Genomic DNA, 16,173 nt, shown 5'->3' on the forward strand with positions numbered 1-16,173 from the left:
GTGGAGAAACAAGTGTTCCGGGAAAGACAGGAGATAATGCATGGCGTCTGGTGACGTGTGATGCGCTCCACCATGCGCGGAATATGAAAAATATTGGAAACACACGTTTGAAATGCTGCTGTCTTATGGTACTCGCGAGTGGGCCACGTACTGCGTTTTCTGTTTTATCCCCCTCTTTTTGGCGACGTGTACGTTGTTTACAAACTCAGGTCCACGTGAAATTCACGAGGTGTTCACGTGAACAGGTCGAAAATTCCAGCGTGGATAGTACCGAGCGCGATACCTGGTATTGATTTCTCCCTCGATTTGTTCAGAGCGATCTAAGCCAACATTGGGCCATGAGCTGTTACCCTTGTATCGCGATGTTCCTCTGTACCTGTAACCGGTAACCAGTTTCTCGTGAGGAGGAGGATGTACTATAATAATATCACAAAACCGGTAGGGAGTAACGTAATGGATGGTAGATGACCTACTGTATCACAAGACAGTCTCGTGGGTTAAACACGTGTTGGTATTGCACGAGGAATTATCGTAAAATTTAAACTCTCACCGACAAATGATCAGTAACTACATTTTCACAAAGAGAGGAATCATATTGGCTTTAATGGATAGGTATTAAGGATTATGATGGAAGGCTTTATTCAAGTGCAGTACGATTTTTTTCCAGGTGTGTAAAGCGAGTTGCGCATCGCCAGGGGTTCAAACGCCGTACCGCCTGACGGGACCATTGATCGCTCGGCTGTCAAGGGAGGAACCTTCAGTACCAACCGCTCGGAAGAATTTTACGTTGTAATATACTAATCATTCGAGGTTCAGACATTGCTGGGAGAGTCTTTATATATTCAGGCAGCGAAGAGCAATTTGACCGAGTCTCGCCAACTTTATTATTTTAAATACTTCCTGAATTTGTAACCTGTTTGGTTTGCGAAGACTAGGGAAATATGGCCTCCCAGCGTGCCGACGTTGCCCGTGAGGCTGCCATGTCTGAGGAGCTGTCGCGGTTCTGGTCCACCCTGGCCCGGAAGTTCGAAGGGGACCGCACCCACACTCCATTTAGCCCCCGCCGATCCATCCTCACCTCAAATAGGTCCACTCAAGCCACTTGGACCAACCTGGTTGATCCTGAGGCTCTGGTTAGTTTTTTTTTTTTTACACACAAATTTACAGCTGTTTGCCTGAATGGGAATTTAAGGTAGTATGGTTACCTGAGTGCAAGGTGGTAACAGTATTATTTGGTGTTAGATGAGGACTGTACGAGACTACGGTTGTCTACGTCGGAGAGCGAGACTGACTTTCACGAGACCGACCATATGACCCGAGTGTGACGGCGTGGTCTTTTACTTGAAGGGTCAAATCAAGGACCAAGCCATCATACGCGATGGTTATGTGCTGTGGAATAAGAAAGTGGTAATTTATGACAAATTTGTGGTACAGCCACCCTGAATATGTGCTTTAATGGTTTTTCGTTCGTAAGTGCGTGTGTACGTGGTACGTAAGTTTGAGGCCAGCTGACCGAAAGTGTGGTTTAAATGCTTTGATGTATAAGGTATTGTATCCCGTATATAATTTCAAGATGATGGATATCCGTCTTTATGAATATCTGAGGTAATGGAAGTAGCTCTCACCGGTTTTTATATGCAACTTTAAGATGGTTATGATGTGTTAAGGTTCTGACATTCTTCTCTGTTGGCATAACTTACACCATGAAGGGCCTCACTGTCTCCTCAGTTTACTTCAGATTTCTAGCATGTATGGTATCCAGACCTGTATCTTACTGCTTCAGGTTGATGCAACTTCTACCCACTACCTGAAGGAGACGTTCACGGGCTCCAAGGAAGAAGGTGACGTGACCGAAGCGCTGTTTGCTGGGGAGGCCGGGACACCTCTTCTGCAGACTACGGTAAGTTTGAGCATCAGGCCCTCACCTAACGCTGGTTTTGTTTACTGTGTCTGTATGGGGGATAGTAGTTAGGCCTCTGGTGGTATTATTTTATTATTTTCATTTATTTGATATATTGAAGTATTTAAATCATGGAGTATGTGTTAAGGCTCAGGAAATTTAAAGTACAGTAATCTGTTCTAGGTTTGTCGTGATGGAAAGAGGTGCTAGCTGTAGAATACCTTACAACTAGCAGAGTTTTCTAGTATTTGATTTACAATGATTAGAAGTTTGCTTGTATTAATGATAGTCAGAAACCACCTGAAGCTGAAATTTCCTCATGATTCCATATGACAACCCAGAACTGATATTGAAGCCCTGAACCTATACTAGCATTTTATACTTGTAATGTCTATTTATCTTCAAAATATGAATTTGAAATTAAAATTTTACATGGTATTCAGCATTTCTTTCCTAATATCTAATTGGTAATTTAATAAATTCAGCAGGATTATCTGATACCCCAGAGTTTTTTAGTTGACTTGTATACCAATTTGGTGCAGTGAATGTTAAGAAAATGAGAATGCATTGTTTTGTGTCTTCCCCTCCAGTGTTCCTCTCTTTTCTATTTCGAGCATAGTATGAAAGCTACAACCAAGGTCTATTATTACTCTTTAGGCAAGTGTCTGTGGCTGTTTTGCTGGAATTCTTGGCCTCTCCACCTGGCAAGCTTCAACTGCCTTGTGTTAAAGCCTCATCCTTGGCCTGCACTATCAGACAGACCCAGTTGGCCGCTAAGGATCCATCAGGTGGAGGGGCTTTGCCCTAAACCCACAATGATAGACAGAATTAGGTGGATGACCCTTTTTGGGCACAGCCTTACCCCAAGCCAATACTTTCAGACAGACTACTGGTTTCTAGAACTGTAAGTGTCTGATAGTGGAACTCCATTCCATGATAACGTTATTAGTCTTAAACTAGTCTTGAAATGGCAAGTAGGACAAGGTCAGTCTGGTATGCAGCCTCATATTGACTGACAGGACAGGGGTAGGTAGCACAGTGACCTTATCCTAGAGTTACACCACCAGACGTAGGTGGTAGGGCAGGTTCCATTTAGTGGTACTACCACACCCCAGACTTGCCAATAGACGGATTGGACTGGTAGGACAGGATTAAATTAATGGTTTAGCATTACCCCAGCCTGGCATCATCAGACCTCCAGTTGGTGGGAGAGAACTTATTTGGTGGTGCAGTGTCTTCCAAGGTTGGCACCTTTAGACAGACAGCTAGTAGGATGGTCATTGTAGTGACAGCCAAACCCTAGGCTTCCACCATCCAATGAACTTGACTGGTATGAGAGGGTCCAAATGTGGCATTGCCTCAGCCCAGGCTGTTCCCGGTAGATGAACCCAGCAGGCAACAAAGTTATCTCTTATTGTGCAGCTTCACCCCTCAAGCCCCTGTCAATTCATGGACCTGCATTGCATGATGGTATTATTGTATGCATACTCCCAGACTTACACAACAAGACAGATTCTTCTGGCAGGAGAGAATTTGCTTATTCCCATGGTGTCCCCCCAGACACCGCACCACATGAGAGACTTGGCTAACAGGACAGAGAGCAACTAGTGGCACAGCTTCACCACAGGCCAACACCTCAAGATAGACCTTGCTAGCATGACAGGACCCATTCAGTACCATGGCCTAACACCAGACCCTTGTGATCAGACATATCCCTCTAGCCAGGGAGAATCTTGCCTTATGGTGTAGCATCTTCCCAAGCTTGCACCATCAGACAAACCTGGTGGGCAGACAAGGTCTTTCTTACTTCTGGCAGGGACTCTTCCATAGACCTGCACTGTCAGACAGATCCAGGTGACAAGACAGAGAGGCTCATAACTTCAGCAAAACAGCCAGCCAAATTAATCTCAGAAAAGTTCTTTAGCATGAAATTTTAATTTACCAAAAAGAGTGAGTGTGTGCTGTAGGAACATTTTAGTATGAGTTAGAAGTGGATGAGGTTATATTTAGAAGTTTAGGAGACATATAGAAGATGGGATGCAAATTAAGTGAATAAGGGGTTTGGGGAAAGTTAGTGAAGGGTTGTACCGTAGTGGTTAAGGGCATGTTGGTACGTCGCCGCTGTGCACCTTCTCCTTTGCAGACCCCTGGACTCACCTCGGCACACAGAGACTATCTCAACATCTGAGTTAATCTCGAATGAGCCCCTCTAAGTAACGTGAATGCTTGCATTTGTTTACTGTGCCTCCTGCTCACTGATCTGGATACACTAAAAATGCCTCAGAATTCAGTTTCAGTGTTCCAAATATTCAAAGTCGAGTTAAAAGCATTTATAATTTATTGCCTTAAATATTGAAGTTCAAAGATAGTTAAAAGTGTATATGATTAATTTGAAGTGGCAAAAGTTGATTCAGGCCTGGCAAGGCATTTGGAGAGACGCGAGAAGATACAAGAGGAACATCACCCGGCCGTTGCTCCAGGGAAGACCACTACAACAAACTGGATGAAGTCGTTGACTTCCAGCTCATGCCAGATCTGACCAGCTTAGCCATGACAAAAACTCATATTAGAAAGTTATGGGATCTTTTCACTGTCATTTTGAGCTGGAGTAGCTTAATAATGAAGATTCAGCATTATAGTAGGATCAAATAGCTATTCCACTTTAAAAGAAAATTTAATCATAAGATAAAGCATATCCAGATTAGTAACTGAGGCACAAGATATTGCAACATATAATTACATATTTTAGTTACCATTAAAATGATTGGTCAATATACTTAAAACCTTTGATAATAATGATTGAATTCAAAATGATTTGAAGAGAATTAGCCATTTCATTCGAAAACTCAAAATAAGAGATTGGCAGATTTTTAAAATTTGTATGCAGTACTTTAGTATGTTTTTATAGTACTGGAGTATTGTTTTCAGTCCACTCGTTGAAAGTCATATCAAATGAAAGCAAAAAGCTTACCCCTGTAACTTAAGTTTGATGGAAGACAACTTGTTCACTATAGAATTTAGTTTCAAGTGGCTTTGTTCACACTACGATATAAGTGGACACATATTCATAAGTCTTTTGAAATACTAACAGTTAAGCTCATTATGACTTTCATAATTTCATTTTGATAGCAGTTTAATGGCTGGGGCACCTATGAAACTTTGTACAGTTGGTTTTTAAGTTTGATACAGCCCCACCATTCAAACATCTCATAAAACAGAAACTTACAGCACTCATTCTTTCAGCTCGAGAATTGTGAAATTAAGTCAGGTGATGGTGTTGTTGTGGTGGATGGGGGAAAGATTGGTGATGTGCCTGCCCTGTACAGGGTTCAGGGTCTGCAGGCACATGAACGGCCTGTGGTGGGCACCTACGTGGACCCTGCCATTGTTCCTGGTTTCTGCTATCAAGTTCGAGAGGCTGACTCCACCAAGATGCTCTTTAAGGTATCATCTATAACCAGTCTACCATTGATTTTATGAGTAGCTTATGAATATATTTTTAATTACTGGATGGTAATGCATAACCTGGGTCTTTTTGGTTTTACAATTAATCTTGTTTAGGTCATTTTTATTGTTCTTTCTCTCTCTCTCTATCTATATTTTTATATATGCATATGTGGGCATTTATGTATGTACATATGTATGTGGGTGGGTTGGGCCATTCTTTTGTCTGTTTCCGTGCACTACCTCGCTAACTTGGGAATCGGCGATTAAGTATGATAGATAAATAACAACATTAAAAAAGATTACATTTTCTAAGGAACAGAGGAAAGAGCCAAATTAGGATCTTTTATCACTCAGTCATCTGTAACAGATGCTACTTTGCTCATGCGAGAAATAGTAAATCCATATGAAGAGAATTATGAGGCAAGAATTGAATGGAGTGATGAGCTTTTTCCCTGCAATATATAGAAAATTGATGATAAGAATTTTCAGTATATACTAAGATGATAAACTTGAATGCTGCCAATAACAGATTGATTCAGAAACATTTCATAAACAGGTTCAAAGGGATGGAGCATGTGAAGTGTCACGAGAAGATGAAGTAACAAATGTTACAGCCTTGAAGTCCCCATCTTACACAAAACATTTGACGTAGCTCACACAACTTATTTCTCATAAATGTAGATTTTCCTTTCATGAGATGTGCTAACTGGCATCATGTATGCACTCTTCCTCTCAAGGCCTTGTTTTGATGTGTAGAAAATTTTTATTATGTACCTTACTCTTTGTTAAAATTTACAATTATATTTTCTTGCTTTGTCTTAAGATATTCAGAATACATTGTTTTCTCAAAGCTCCAGACTAGTGTAGTTTATAGTGTGTGGCTTAATAGATCATTCTTTCCTTATAGGGAGAAGCATTGCGCCTCATGTCTGTAGGGATGGGTTATGGCAAGAGGATCACATTTGCTAGTGACTTGCACAGTGTCAACAACAACTATTTTTGGTCCGATAGTCATCCTGAAGGGTATGGCTTTGGGCTCTGCCTTGTTCAAGAGCATGACAAATTTACTCTGAAAGATGCAAATGACTTGGCAATTGCTACAGCTGAAGTTATGGATCTCTTGGTGAGTAGGCCTGGAATTACATTGAAGAATGATGCAGGAAGTTCATGTGAATTGGTATACTCTGTCTTATTAAAGCTTGACTCTTGTAAATATTCACTTTAACAAGTGAATTCCTGAGTAGTATTTTATGTGTTCTTTAAACATAGTATCTTCTGTAATATTCACTCCTTTAGAATGTTAAGACTTAACAAACATTAAATGGTTGGAAAATAGTGCAGAAGAATTCTTTAATGTTGATAGTATTAACATATATAATGTATATTTGAAGTTTCAAGAACAACAGTTATAAGTCATCTAAATTCTCAGGGACCACAAGTGGAGGTTGGTCATCACTACCTTGATAATGGTGGACTTGAGAAGCAAGCGAAAGTGGCCCTTTTGTGTAAGGTTTCCTTCTTTGATGAAGCTCGCAAAGACAAACTTATGGTTGTTCGGGGTGTAGCTGTGGCAGTCAAAGCTAAAGGTCCCAGAGCTGTGGCTCTCCTCAAGAGAAGTAGGTTACAAACTTCTGTATATGTTTCCTTTGTAAATGATTATTGGATATGGTTTTTCTTGCAAATGAATTTTCTAGCTACTGTGTAATTGTATTTTAATGTTGAAGACAGTTTTCAATAATTTTAGATCTATAATCCAATTTGGACATTTGATGGTAATTTCAATTGAAAATTCTTTTTGTCTTAATCTCTTTCCATTAGTTTGCCCTAATTTAGTGTTTTGTTATGAGCCTAGCCCAACAATTAGTTGACATGTCTTTGCATCTTGGGGTGGCCATACCCAATAGTAATTTTTTCTGGCCTGTCAATGTATAAGTCTGGATGTTTATATGTATACTGTCTTGCCCCAGAGTCCCTTCTGTCCTCCAGGTTCTCAGAGCACTCAGAAAACCAGCCACTTCCACTGAGCTGGACCTTATGTCAAAATGTAGTAATGTTGTGTGTGTCAGCATGGGGAGAGTGTAAGGCAGTCGAACAGTAAAAGTTCATTGTCCTCTGGATTGTAGTTACAATGTGCACATGAAGGATGTTGAGAAATTATTGATTGGTGTTTGCAGTGTAGTTAGGATGAGTGGTGTACACAGTGTTGTTGGCAGATATATATGGGAAGCTGCAGAATTTGGTTTTTAAGTTTGGAAGTGGCTGTGAAAGGAGAAATTTAAGGGTATATGTGAATAATGGCAAGGTTTATGGGTTCGGCAGTGAAGGGAGACAGGTTATTTGTAGTCTGAATGTGAATGAAGAGAACTTGAAGGAAGTGGAGCATTTTAGTTACCTACGTTGGATATGATATGGAAGTGAACAGAACCATGGGAGCTGAGTTGAGCCATGGGTAGGTGAAGGAACAAAGGTCCTGGGCACATCGAGGAATGCGTAGAAAAAGCAGTCACTGTTTCTAAGGGCAAAGATGGTAATATTTGATGAGAAAGCAATCCCATCAATATTGTATGGATAGAAGGCATGGGCCGTAGATGAAAATGTAGATGAGAAGGTGGACCTGTGAGAAACATAATGTGAGGTGTGAGGAGGCTTATTCAAATAAGAAATGACAGGGTAAAAGAGGAGTGTGGTAGTAAGAGAAGTATGTATGAGAAAGCTGAATTGAGTGTGCTTAAATGATTTGGACATAGGGAAAGGATGATTATGGGGTTGTACATGTCAGAAGAGAAAGGAACAAGAAAAAGGGGGAAACCAAGGAGGAGGAAGGATACAGTGAAAAATGCTTTTAAGGTTCGGGGCCTGAACATGCACGAGAGTGGGAGATGTTTAAGGAATAGATTGAACTGGAGTTGTATGCAGGCGGTCAACATGCTATCATTGGGCTGAACAGTGGCATAAGAAGTGATCAGGGGAACCATGGAAAGGTCTGTGGAGCCAAGTAGAGGATGGGGGCTCTGGTTTTGGAGCATTGAATATGACATGTAGAGTGTAAATATGTCCAAATGATTAAAAACATTCAAGAGATGGGGCCACATGCATGTAAAACTCCCCTCACACACATACATATACAATAAATAAAATCTGTTTGACAGTTAAGGAGTGCAGCATTGGAGGAGAACGAGGGCTGGTGCTTGAAGCTGGAACTGACACCTCTTCTATTATCAGAGTGATCAGTGGAGACAAAATTGGTGAAATTCCTACAAAGTACTATGTTAGAGGTAAACTTTTATGTTTGTTTATTTATATTGGTACATTAGGCAGTAATGTGTAAAAATTGTAAAGATTGTATCATGCATTATGTCAAGATATCATAACACTTGATACTATCTGTAATTTTGTCATTCATCTTTGTTGTGCATATTTGAATTTCCTATTTTTTTTTTCTTTATAGGTCTATTGCCATTTGAGATCCCAGTAGTTGGAACATATGTGGATCCGCGGATCCTCACAGGGTTTAGATATCGTGTTCGTCCTACTGACTCCAAGAAACACTTATTTGGTGGTAATGCCCTTATCCTGCAAGCTATTGGCCGTGGTTATGGCAAGCGGTTAACCTTCGCAAGCTCAGAACTTAACAATAATGAAAATTATTTCTGGAGTGACTCCAATCCCGATGGTTATGGTTTTTCCATTCAAGCAGTGAGTCCAGGCGATGACTTCAGGTACAGTATGCTCAGTTTACATACTTTGTCTTATAGTGATAGTGTGTGCATATGTATATATGTATATATTTATTTTCATATATTATATTTTGTCACTCACCCGCGTTAGCGAGGTAGCGCAGGGAAACAGACAAAAGAATGGCCCAACCCACCCACATACACAAATATATACATAAACGCCCACACATGCTCATATACATACCTATACATTTCATCGTATACATACATATACATACACAGACCAGCTTCTGCAGTTTTTCACCCGAATCAGCCACCAGCACTGTATCATTGGCAAACAACAACTGACTCACTTCCCAAGCCCTCTCTTCCACAACAGAAGGATAGAGGAGAAAAAATACTTCCCACATATTCCCTGCATGTCGTAGAAGGCAACTAAAAGGGGAGGAAGTGGGGGGCTGGAAATCCTCCCCTCCTGTTTTTAATTTTCCAAAAGAAGGAACAGAGAAGGGAGCCAAGTGAGGATATTCCCTCAAAGGCTCAGTTCTCTGTTCTTAACGTTACCTCACTAATGCGAGAAATGGCAAATAGTATGAAAGAAAAGGAAAGAAAGTATATCTATTAATTATGCACATTCATATTTGATCGCCATTTCCCGCATTAGCGAGGTAGTGTTTCCTCAAGCATACTACCCATCATTTCTTTCTTTTCATCTTGGTTACATCCACCCTATTCTGAGCCTTTGACAAGGATGAACACTCCACCTCGAACCTTCTTCTGTTTCCTCTTTTAGAAATTAAAATACAAGAAGGGGAGGGTTTCTTTAATTGGCCTCTTGAGTAATCTCATTAGTAATTAGGTAGAAGTGGAATATATTTTTGTATAAGATAAAATTTCTTTGGCCAGAATCGTTAATTCATCAGGAGATGAACTAGGGCATGCTCGAGTGTTCCGGACCGACACTCCTCAGGTAGAGGAGGACTCCAGTGTATCTCCAGAAGGTTGTGTGACTAAGAGGGTGCGGGTCACAGTCACTTGTGATGTTGCCTTTCACGGCGAGGATGACCACACTGTAATTGTTACTGGTAAGTACTACGTCTGATTTTAATGTCATTTCTTATGTTAAAAGGAATTGTGACATTCTATATGTTTTTAGAGCCCTTCATTTGTGCTGAAATTTACTTTTGATAATACTGTTGTTAAAATCTGTCATCTGATTCTTATGTATTATAAGAATATGTGTCATTGCTGAAAATACCCACTTATTTTCTTTGAAGACGTTTTGAAAATTACAGAATTTCATAAAGTAAGAATTAATCATAAACTTTGTCATTAGAAACTTGCTCAACTACTTGATATATGTGCTTTACAGTGGATATTTGGTGCCTAGCTTAGAATAAATGATGAAAGACTGATGCACTTCCATAGTAAGATTGTTTTTACATACACTCAAGAGGTTATCTGGGGAATGTTAATGTAGGAAATGTCATTTGTTTTGCAGGGACAGCTGTATTAGTTCGTCGAGGGCGTTTGGCATCTGTTCAGAAGATTGAGGATGTTGCCTTGGGCTCACAAATGAGCATTCTCTTCAGACGTGGATGCGAGACTCTTTTATTTTTACGGAAGTGATCATCGACGGCGTTTTCTTTTCTTAGAAGGAAGTGTTATTTGCACTGTACCAGATTGAATATGTGCACTCACCTATAATGAGATCTTGTCCACTTTCTTGGACCAGCAAGTTTTGCAGCAACCAGTTCACAGATATATAAACTCATCTGGTCACTCATATCAATGTCCCAGGGCTAGATAACCCTCCTCACCCATTAAATTACTTGAAGCACTTAGAGGCTTATTCACATGATTACAGTGAACATTTTATATAATTCAGACAGGCATATACTAAAAGCTATCCTAGGCTAATAAGAAAGCACTGCTGGTGCAGTTGGTATACAATCAACCCAGCTGTTAATCTACCTCTAGGGGTTGGTCGATAAAAGGGGTACCTGGCTCAGGCTAATATATATGTATGTATACAGAGAGAGAGATAGAGAGAGTGTTAATTGGAAAGCCTTAATTTGGGCCTCAGTTGCCCGTGCCATCTCAGCTAACGTAAAATATATATATATATATATATTGTATTACCTGTATATTTATTGGATATTTAAGATGTATATTTGTTTGAAATGGAATACTTTTGTGTTGTGATATAAATATTTCATTTATACTTTGTTTATTTAATGCAACCTTTTACATAGAAGGGATGCCAGCTTTAGCATTGGCTATACAAATTTTGTTTGAAAGCATTTTGCTAGAACATTGACTAATGAGATATTTGTTAGAAAAGTACAAACTTCCAACCACTGACTGTGAACAACTATGCTTTCTGTGGCATTACATACAGTATGGACACTTGAATGGGTTACGTTAATCAAGCTTCATCCACCAAATGCTTATCTAGAAATTCTAGATTACTGGTTCCCAGGCATTGACTGACAAACTAATATTGGAAAAGACTTTTGGCACTAAGCTATAGGAATCGTCAGCATGAAAGGACTACTGGGTCTTAAACACAGACATGAAAGGACTATAGGCTCTGGATTGGAGTCTTGTCTCTGTAAAGTCCGTGAACAAAAAGCAGAGAAATTAGTGCAAGTAGCAAGGATATTACCCCATATATCAAAGTTTAGGGTTGTCGAACAAATAGACGTCGTTCTAAATTTATCTGATTGTTGAATTATTGTATGGATGTGGTGGGTGTCGCACGTAGGAAGAGCATTGGAGTCGTTTTGAATTGAAAAATTACTGAAGATTGTCTGAGGATCGGGAGTGACACTCCAAGGTATTTAACTCAGTGTTTTCTAGTTCACCCTCAACTATGATTAGCTAAAATTCTTGCATTTATAATGCGCTTGGTGTGAATAGGCAGTTTTTTAAGCCTTGCCCAGTACTTACGAGGAGATATACCAGTGTGTTTGAACTGTGTTGGACATAAGGTGGTCCTCGTGAAAGTCACCTCAACTGATCCTGTTAGTGGATGGGATTAACTGAAGGATTTGAGATTTGTTTTTGTTTTTGAAGTTTTTATTCTAATGATACCTTGGTTGGAAATTATTTGAATGTGGCCCTCTGATGACCTTGTACACTTCTCTTCTTTTTACTTTAATTCATCAGAGAGAACTTTTTTCTACTTATACACATAATAAAGGCCATATATCTTCTGGATGAATATTGTTAGGCAAGAAACAAGTCCATAATATGAGAATACATTCCAAATTCTCATTAAGGAATGCACATTATTGTTTAAACTTTTTAATGTTCTTCAGAACTATTAATGATGAATGCTACTAATATGATATTACAAACACATACACACATATATATATCTAGGGATAGGAGGGAAAGAACACTTCCCGTGTAATTCCCTGTGTGCCATAGAAGGCGACTAAAAGGGGAGGGAGCAGGGACTGGAAATCCTCCCAAGTGAGGATTTTCCCTCTGAGGCTCAGTCCTCTGTTGTTAAAGCTACCTCGCTAATGCGGGAAATGGCGAATATGTATGGAAAAAATTCAAACCAGCTGCTTCTACATTTAGTCCTGTTATGATGACTGTATGGCTTAAGCTTAAACATACACCACATATTCTTACTTTATTTTTAATGAGGACACTGATGTATTTGATCAATATCCAGAATTTTCAAATCTTTTTAATAGCATTAATAGCATTAATGAGAACGGTTTGGTCTTAAACGCAATTCAAATCTTAAGGTTTGGTTCTTTTTTCTGTGCTTTGAAGTAGGTATCACCCCGAAAACTTCTAAGTCATTTTATTCTAGGCGTCACCCTTAAAAATTCTAGAGCATAAGTTTGTAACTTGCATCACAGCCTAGTATTTTGATTTATGAATTGCACACCATCTCATTTATCAATATAATGCATACAAAAATCTAGTCACCTGTCCTGAACTTTAGGAGAAGAGTGAAAATCGTCTATCTCTGAGTGTGTTTGCTCCATGAACAACACAGCAGTGTTTTCCTCCTAGTATTGGAGCCATCACTCGTCAATAGACGACGTACCAGTTCCCCTCCACTGATCGCAGTGCCACATAGTGATTAAGCACGTAATCACTGTTTGTTACGTAGACGTCCATTTAAATGATATTTCTTTCCTATTCTCTCTACGTGGGTGCTCTCTGAGTGTCCGCCGAGGCACCATTAGATCGAAAATGCTTGTCATTTCACTATTTATTTTTTCCTTCTTGCAACATCCCGTTCCCTCTCAAGTCTCCAGATCCAAGCACACACCTCCACTTACATGACAAGTAACTCAAGTGTGTAGATGATTTATATATATATATATATTGTGACGTACTCGCGTCGTCGATTTGCATGACGCCAATCTAGAAAACACCTGTTGTGTGTAGTAACCTAGAGCCTGTGGGTCTTTACGAAAAGGCGTGTTTTCTTTGGCAAAGCCATTATACATGACAGCTAGAGACTGAGTGTGAACGAATGTGGCCTTTGTTGTCTTTTCCTAGCGCTACCTCGCGCACGTGCGGGGGGAGGGGGTTGTTATTTCATGTGTGGCGAGGTGGCAATGGAAATTAATAAAGGCAGACAGTTTGAATTATGTACATGTGTATATATGCATATGTCTGTGTGTATATATATGTATACGTTGAAATGTAAAGGTATTTATATTTGCGTGTGTGGACGTGTATGTATATACATGGGTGAGTTGGGTCATTCTTTCGTCTGTTTCTTTGCGCTACCTCGCTAACGCGGGAGACAGCGACAAAATAGGGTAGGGGAGAAAGAATACTTCCCACGTATTCCCTGCGTGTCGTAGAAGGCGACTAAAAGGGAAGGGAGCGGGGGGCTGGAAATCCTCCCCTCTCTTTTTTTTTTTTTTTTTTCTTTCTTTTTTTTTTTTTTTTTTCCAAAAGAAGGAACAGAGAAGGGGGCCAGGTGAGGATATTCCCTCAAAGGCCCAGTCCTCTGTTCTTAGCGCTACCTCGCTAATGCGGGAAATGGCGAATAGTATGAAAAAAAAAAAATATATATATATATATAATGCCTAGGTGACGAGAAAGTTTCGATTATTAAAGAATCTTAGGACAAATATTGGACGTGAGAATGGGGCTTGGGAATCATCCTTTGTTTACCATGTTGATATTTGCATATGACTCATCCGGTTTTGGAATTTTTTCAGGGTTTTCGATGCACAGATGAATTATGTTCACTTGGATGTTGAATGGTATCGTGGGAGGAAATCATACCCGTCTTCTCATTGTAATAAAAAAGTAAGCGATGATTACAGAGGCCTTATTGTGATAAGCAAACTGATTAAAAAAAAAACCATAGGAAGTGAGTAAGCAAGCAATGATTACCAATGCCTAGTCATTGTACTTATGTTGGACTCGTCCTCTTGATAATTATTTTGATTTGGTTTTACTTACCTCAGTATTGATTATAGTTATACATTTTTTATTTGAATGAAGACAGGACTAGTATGCCCTTTAGAACGACACTGAACTTACAAAAATTGCTCATTTTTTTTCTACAGGCTTTGGATGTGATAATTGAAGTATGGTAAAAATTGCCTTTTCCAAACATCTGCCTGTTTGTGATAGAAATGAGGTTCAGATGGGTTCAGCATACATCAAAACCCATTAGGAAATACAATTTCAAGCCTAACCCAACGTAACTTAAACCCAACATCGCCTAGCAAATTCACTGGATGTCTTAAAGGGTAATAATATCAAACAACTTCCTACTTGTGTATTTCATTTCTGCAGTTTTGTTTATTTTAGGGACACCCTGGTACATGAGTGATTTATTGGTTGGATTAGATTGAACAAATTAAACTAATGTAAATATTAGGAAATTAAACAATGCTTTTGTTGACTTGTGTAATTACTTCAAGAATTTATGCCAGAAAAATTTATGGTTAGTTATTAGAAGCAATTATGCTTAGGATATAAAAGGCGTATTGATGTGGGTAATTATCTAGATTACCTCTGGATCGCTATTATCTATGAATGTTGACCGATTATGTTTGCTATGCTTGAGTAGTGTTTAGAAAATACAATGAATGTTGTGAGTATGATATAGAGTATTATGTTACATTGAAGGATATTGATTAAGGCACCAAGGGTTATTTATACCACATAGGGTGTGGGGCTTATTGATGTCAAAAGAGACTATACACTTTTAAGATATAGAGCCTATAAAAGCAAAACAAAAAAAACGACCTTACCGAGTGACCAAAGTATTTGGTAACTTTTTTTCATGCTACCTGAATTGCCATGAACTCCAAGTAATTGCCTTGTCTCCCGCATTCGCTAGGTAGCGCAAGGAAACAGACGAAAGAGTGGCCCAACCCACCCACATACACATGTATATACATACATGTCCACACACGCACATATACATACCTATACATCGCAACGTATACATATATATATACACACACAGACATATACATATATACACATATACATAATTCATACTGTCTGCCCTTATTCATTCTCGTCGCCACCCCGCCACACATGAAATGACCACCCCTTCACCCTGCACGTGCGCGAGGTAGCGCTAGGAAAAGACAACAAAGGCCACATTTGTTCACACTAAGTCTCTACCTGTCATGTATAATGCACCGAAACCACCGCTCCCTTTCCACATCCGCGCCATTTCCCGCGTTAGCAACGTAGCGTTAAAACAGAACTGAGCCTTAGAGAGCAAATCATCACTTGGCTCTCTTCTCTGTCCCCTCTTTTGGAAAAGTAAAAATTGGAGGGAGGATATGGACCCCCCGCTCCCTCCCCTTTTAGTCGCCTTCAGCGACATTCAGGGAATACGTAAAAGTATTCTTTCTTCCCTATCCCCAGTTATTATATATATATATATATATATATATATATATATATATATATATATATATATATATATATATATATATATATATATTCATACTATTCGCCATCTCCCGCGTTAGCGAGATAGCGTTAAGAACAGAGGACTGAGCCTTTGAGGGAAATCCTCACTTGGCCCCCTTCTCTGTTCCTTCTTTTGTATGTATGGTTCATGGTGAAGTGCCTGAGGATTGGCGGAATGCATGCATAGTGCCATTGTACAAAGGCAAAGGGGATAAA

The 16,173-nt window shown here is 39.5% G+C and overlaps 1 protein-coding gene across 1 annotated transcript; it reads left to right on the forward strand.

The window, feature by feature from the left end:
* Positions 1-726: 726 nt before the first annotated feature.
* On the forward strand, positions 727-11,246 carry LOC139764803 (uncharacterized). The gene is made up of 9 exons (XM_071691727.1): positions 727-1,133; positions 1,784-1,900; positions 5,144-5,344; positions 6,255-6,470; positions 6,777-6,963; positions 8,497-8,622; positions 8,796-9,066; positions 9,931-10,109; positions 10,526-11,246. The coding sequence occupies exons 1-9, from the start codon at positions 942-944 to the stop codon at positions 10,651-10,653; spliced, it is 1,617 nt and encodes a 538-aa protein (XP_071547828.1). The 5' UTR covers positions 727-941; the 3' UTR covers positions 10,654-11,246.
* Positions 11,247-16,173: the final 4,927 nt, after the last annotated feature.

This window comes from Panulirus ornatus, chromosome 51, assembly GCF_036320965.1.
Source record: "Panulirus ornatus isolate Po-2019 chromosome 51, ASM3632096v1, whole genome shotgun sequence".
NCBI classification, from domain to species: Eukaryota; Metazoa; Arthropoda; class Malacostraca; order Decapoda; family Palinuridae; genus Panulirus; species Panulirus ornatus.

Coding starts and splice junctions, on each gene's coding strand:
- LOC139764803 (XM_071691727.1), top strand. CDS start 942: ATGGCCTCCCAGCGTGCCGACGTTGCCCGTGAGGCTGCCATGTCTGAG. Junction 6,471..6,776: donor CTGAAGTTATGGATCTCTTG/GTGAGTAGGCCT, acceptor CTAAATTCTCAG/GGACCACAAGTGGAGGTTGG. Junction 10,110..10,525: donor CCACACTGTAATTGTTACTG/GTAAGTACTACG, acceptor TTTGTTTTGCAG/GGACAGCTGTATTAGTTCGT.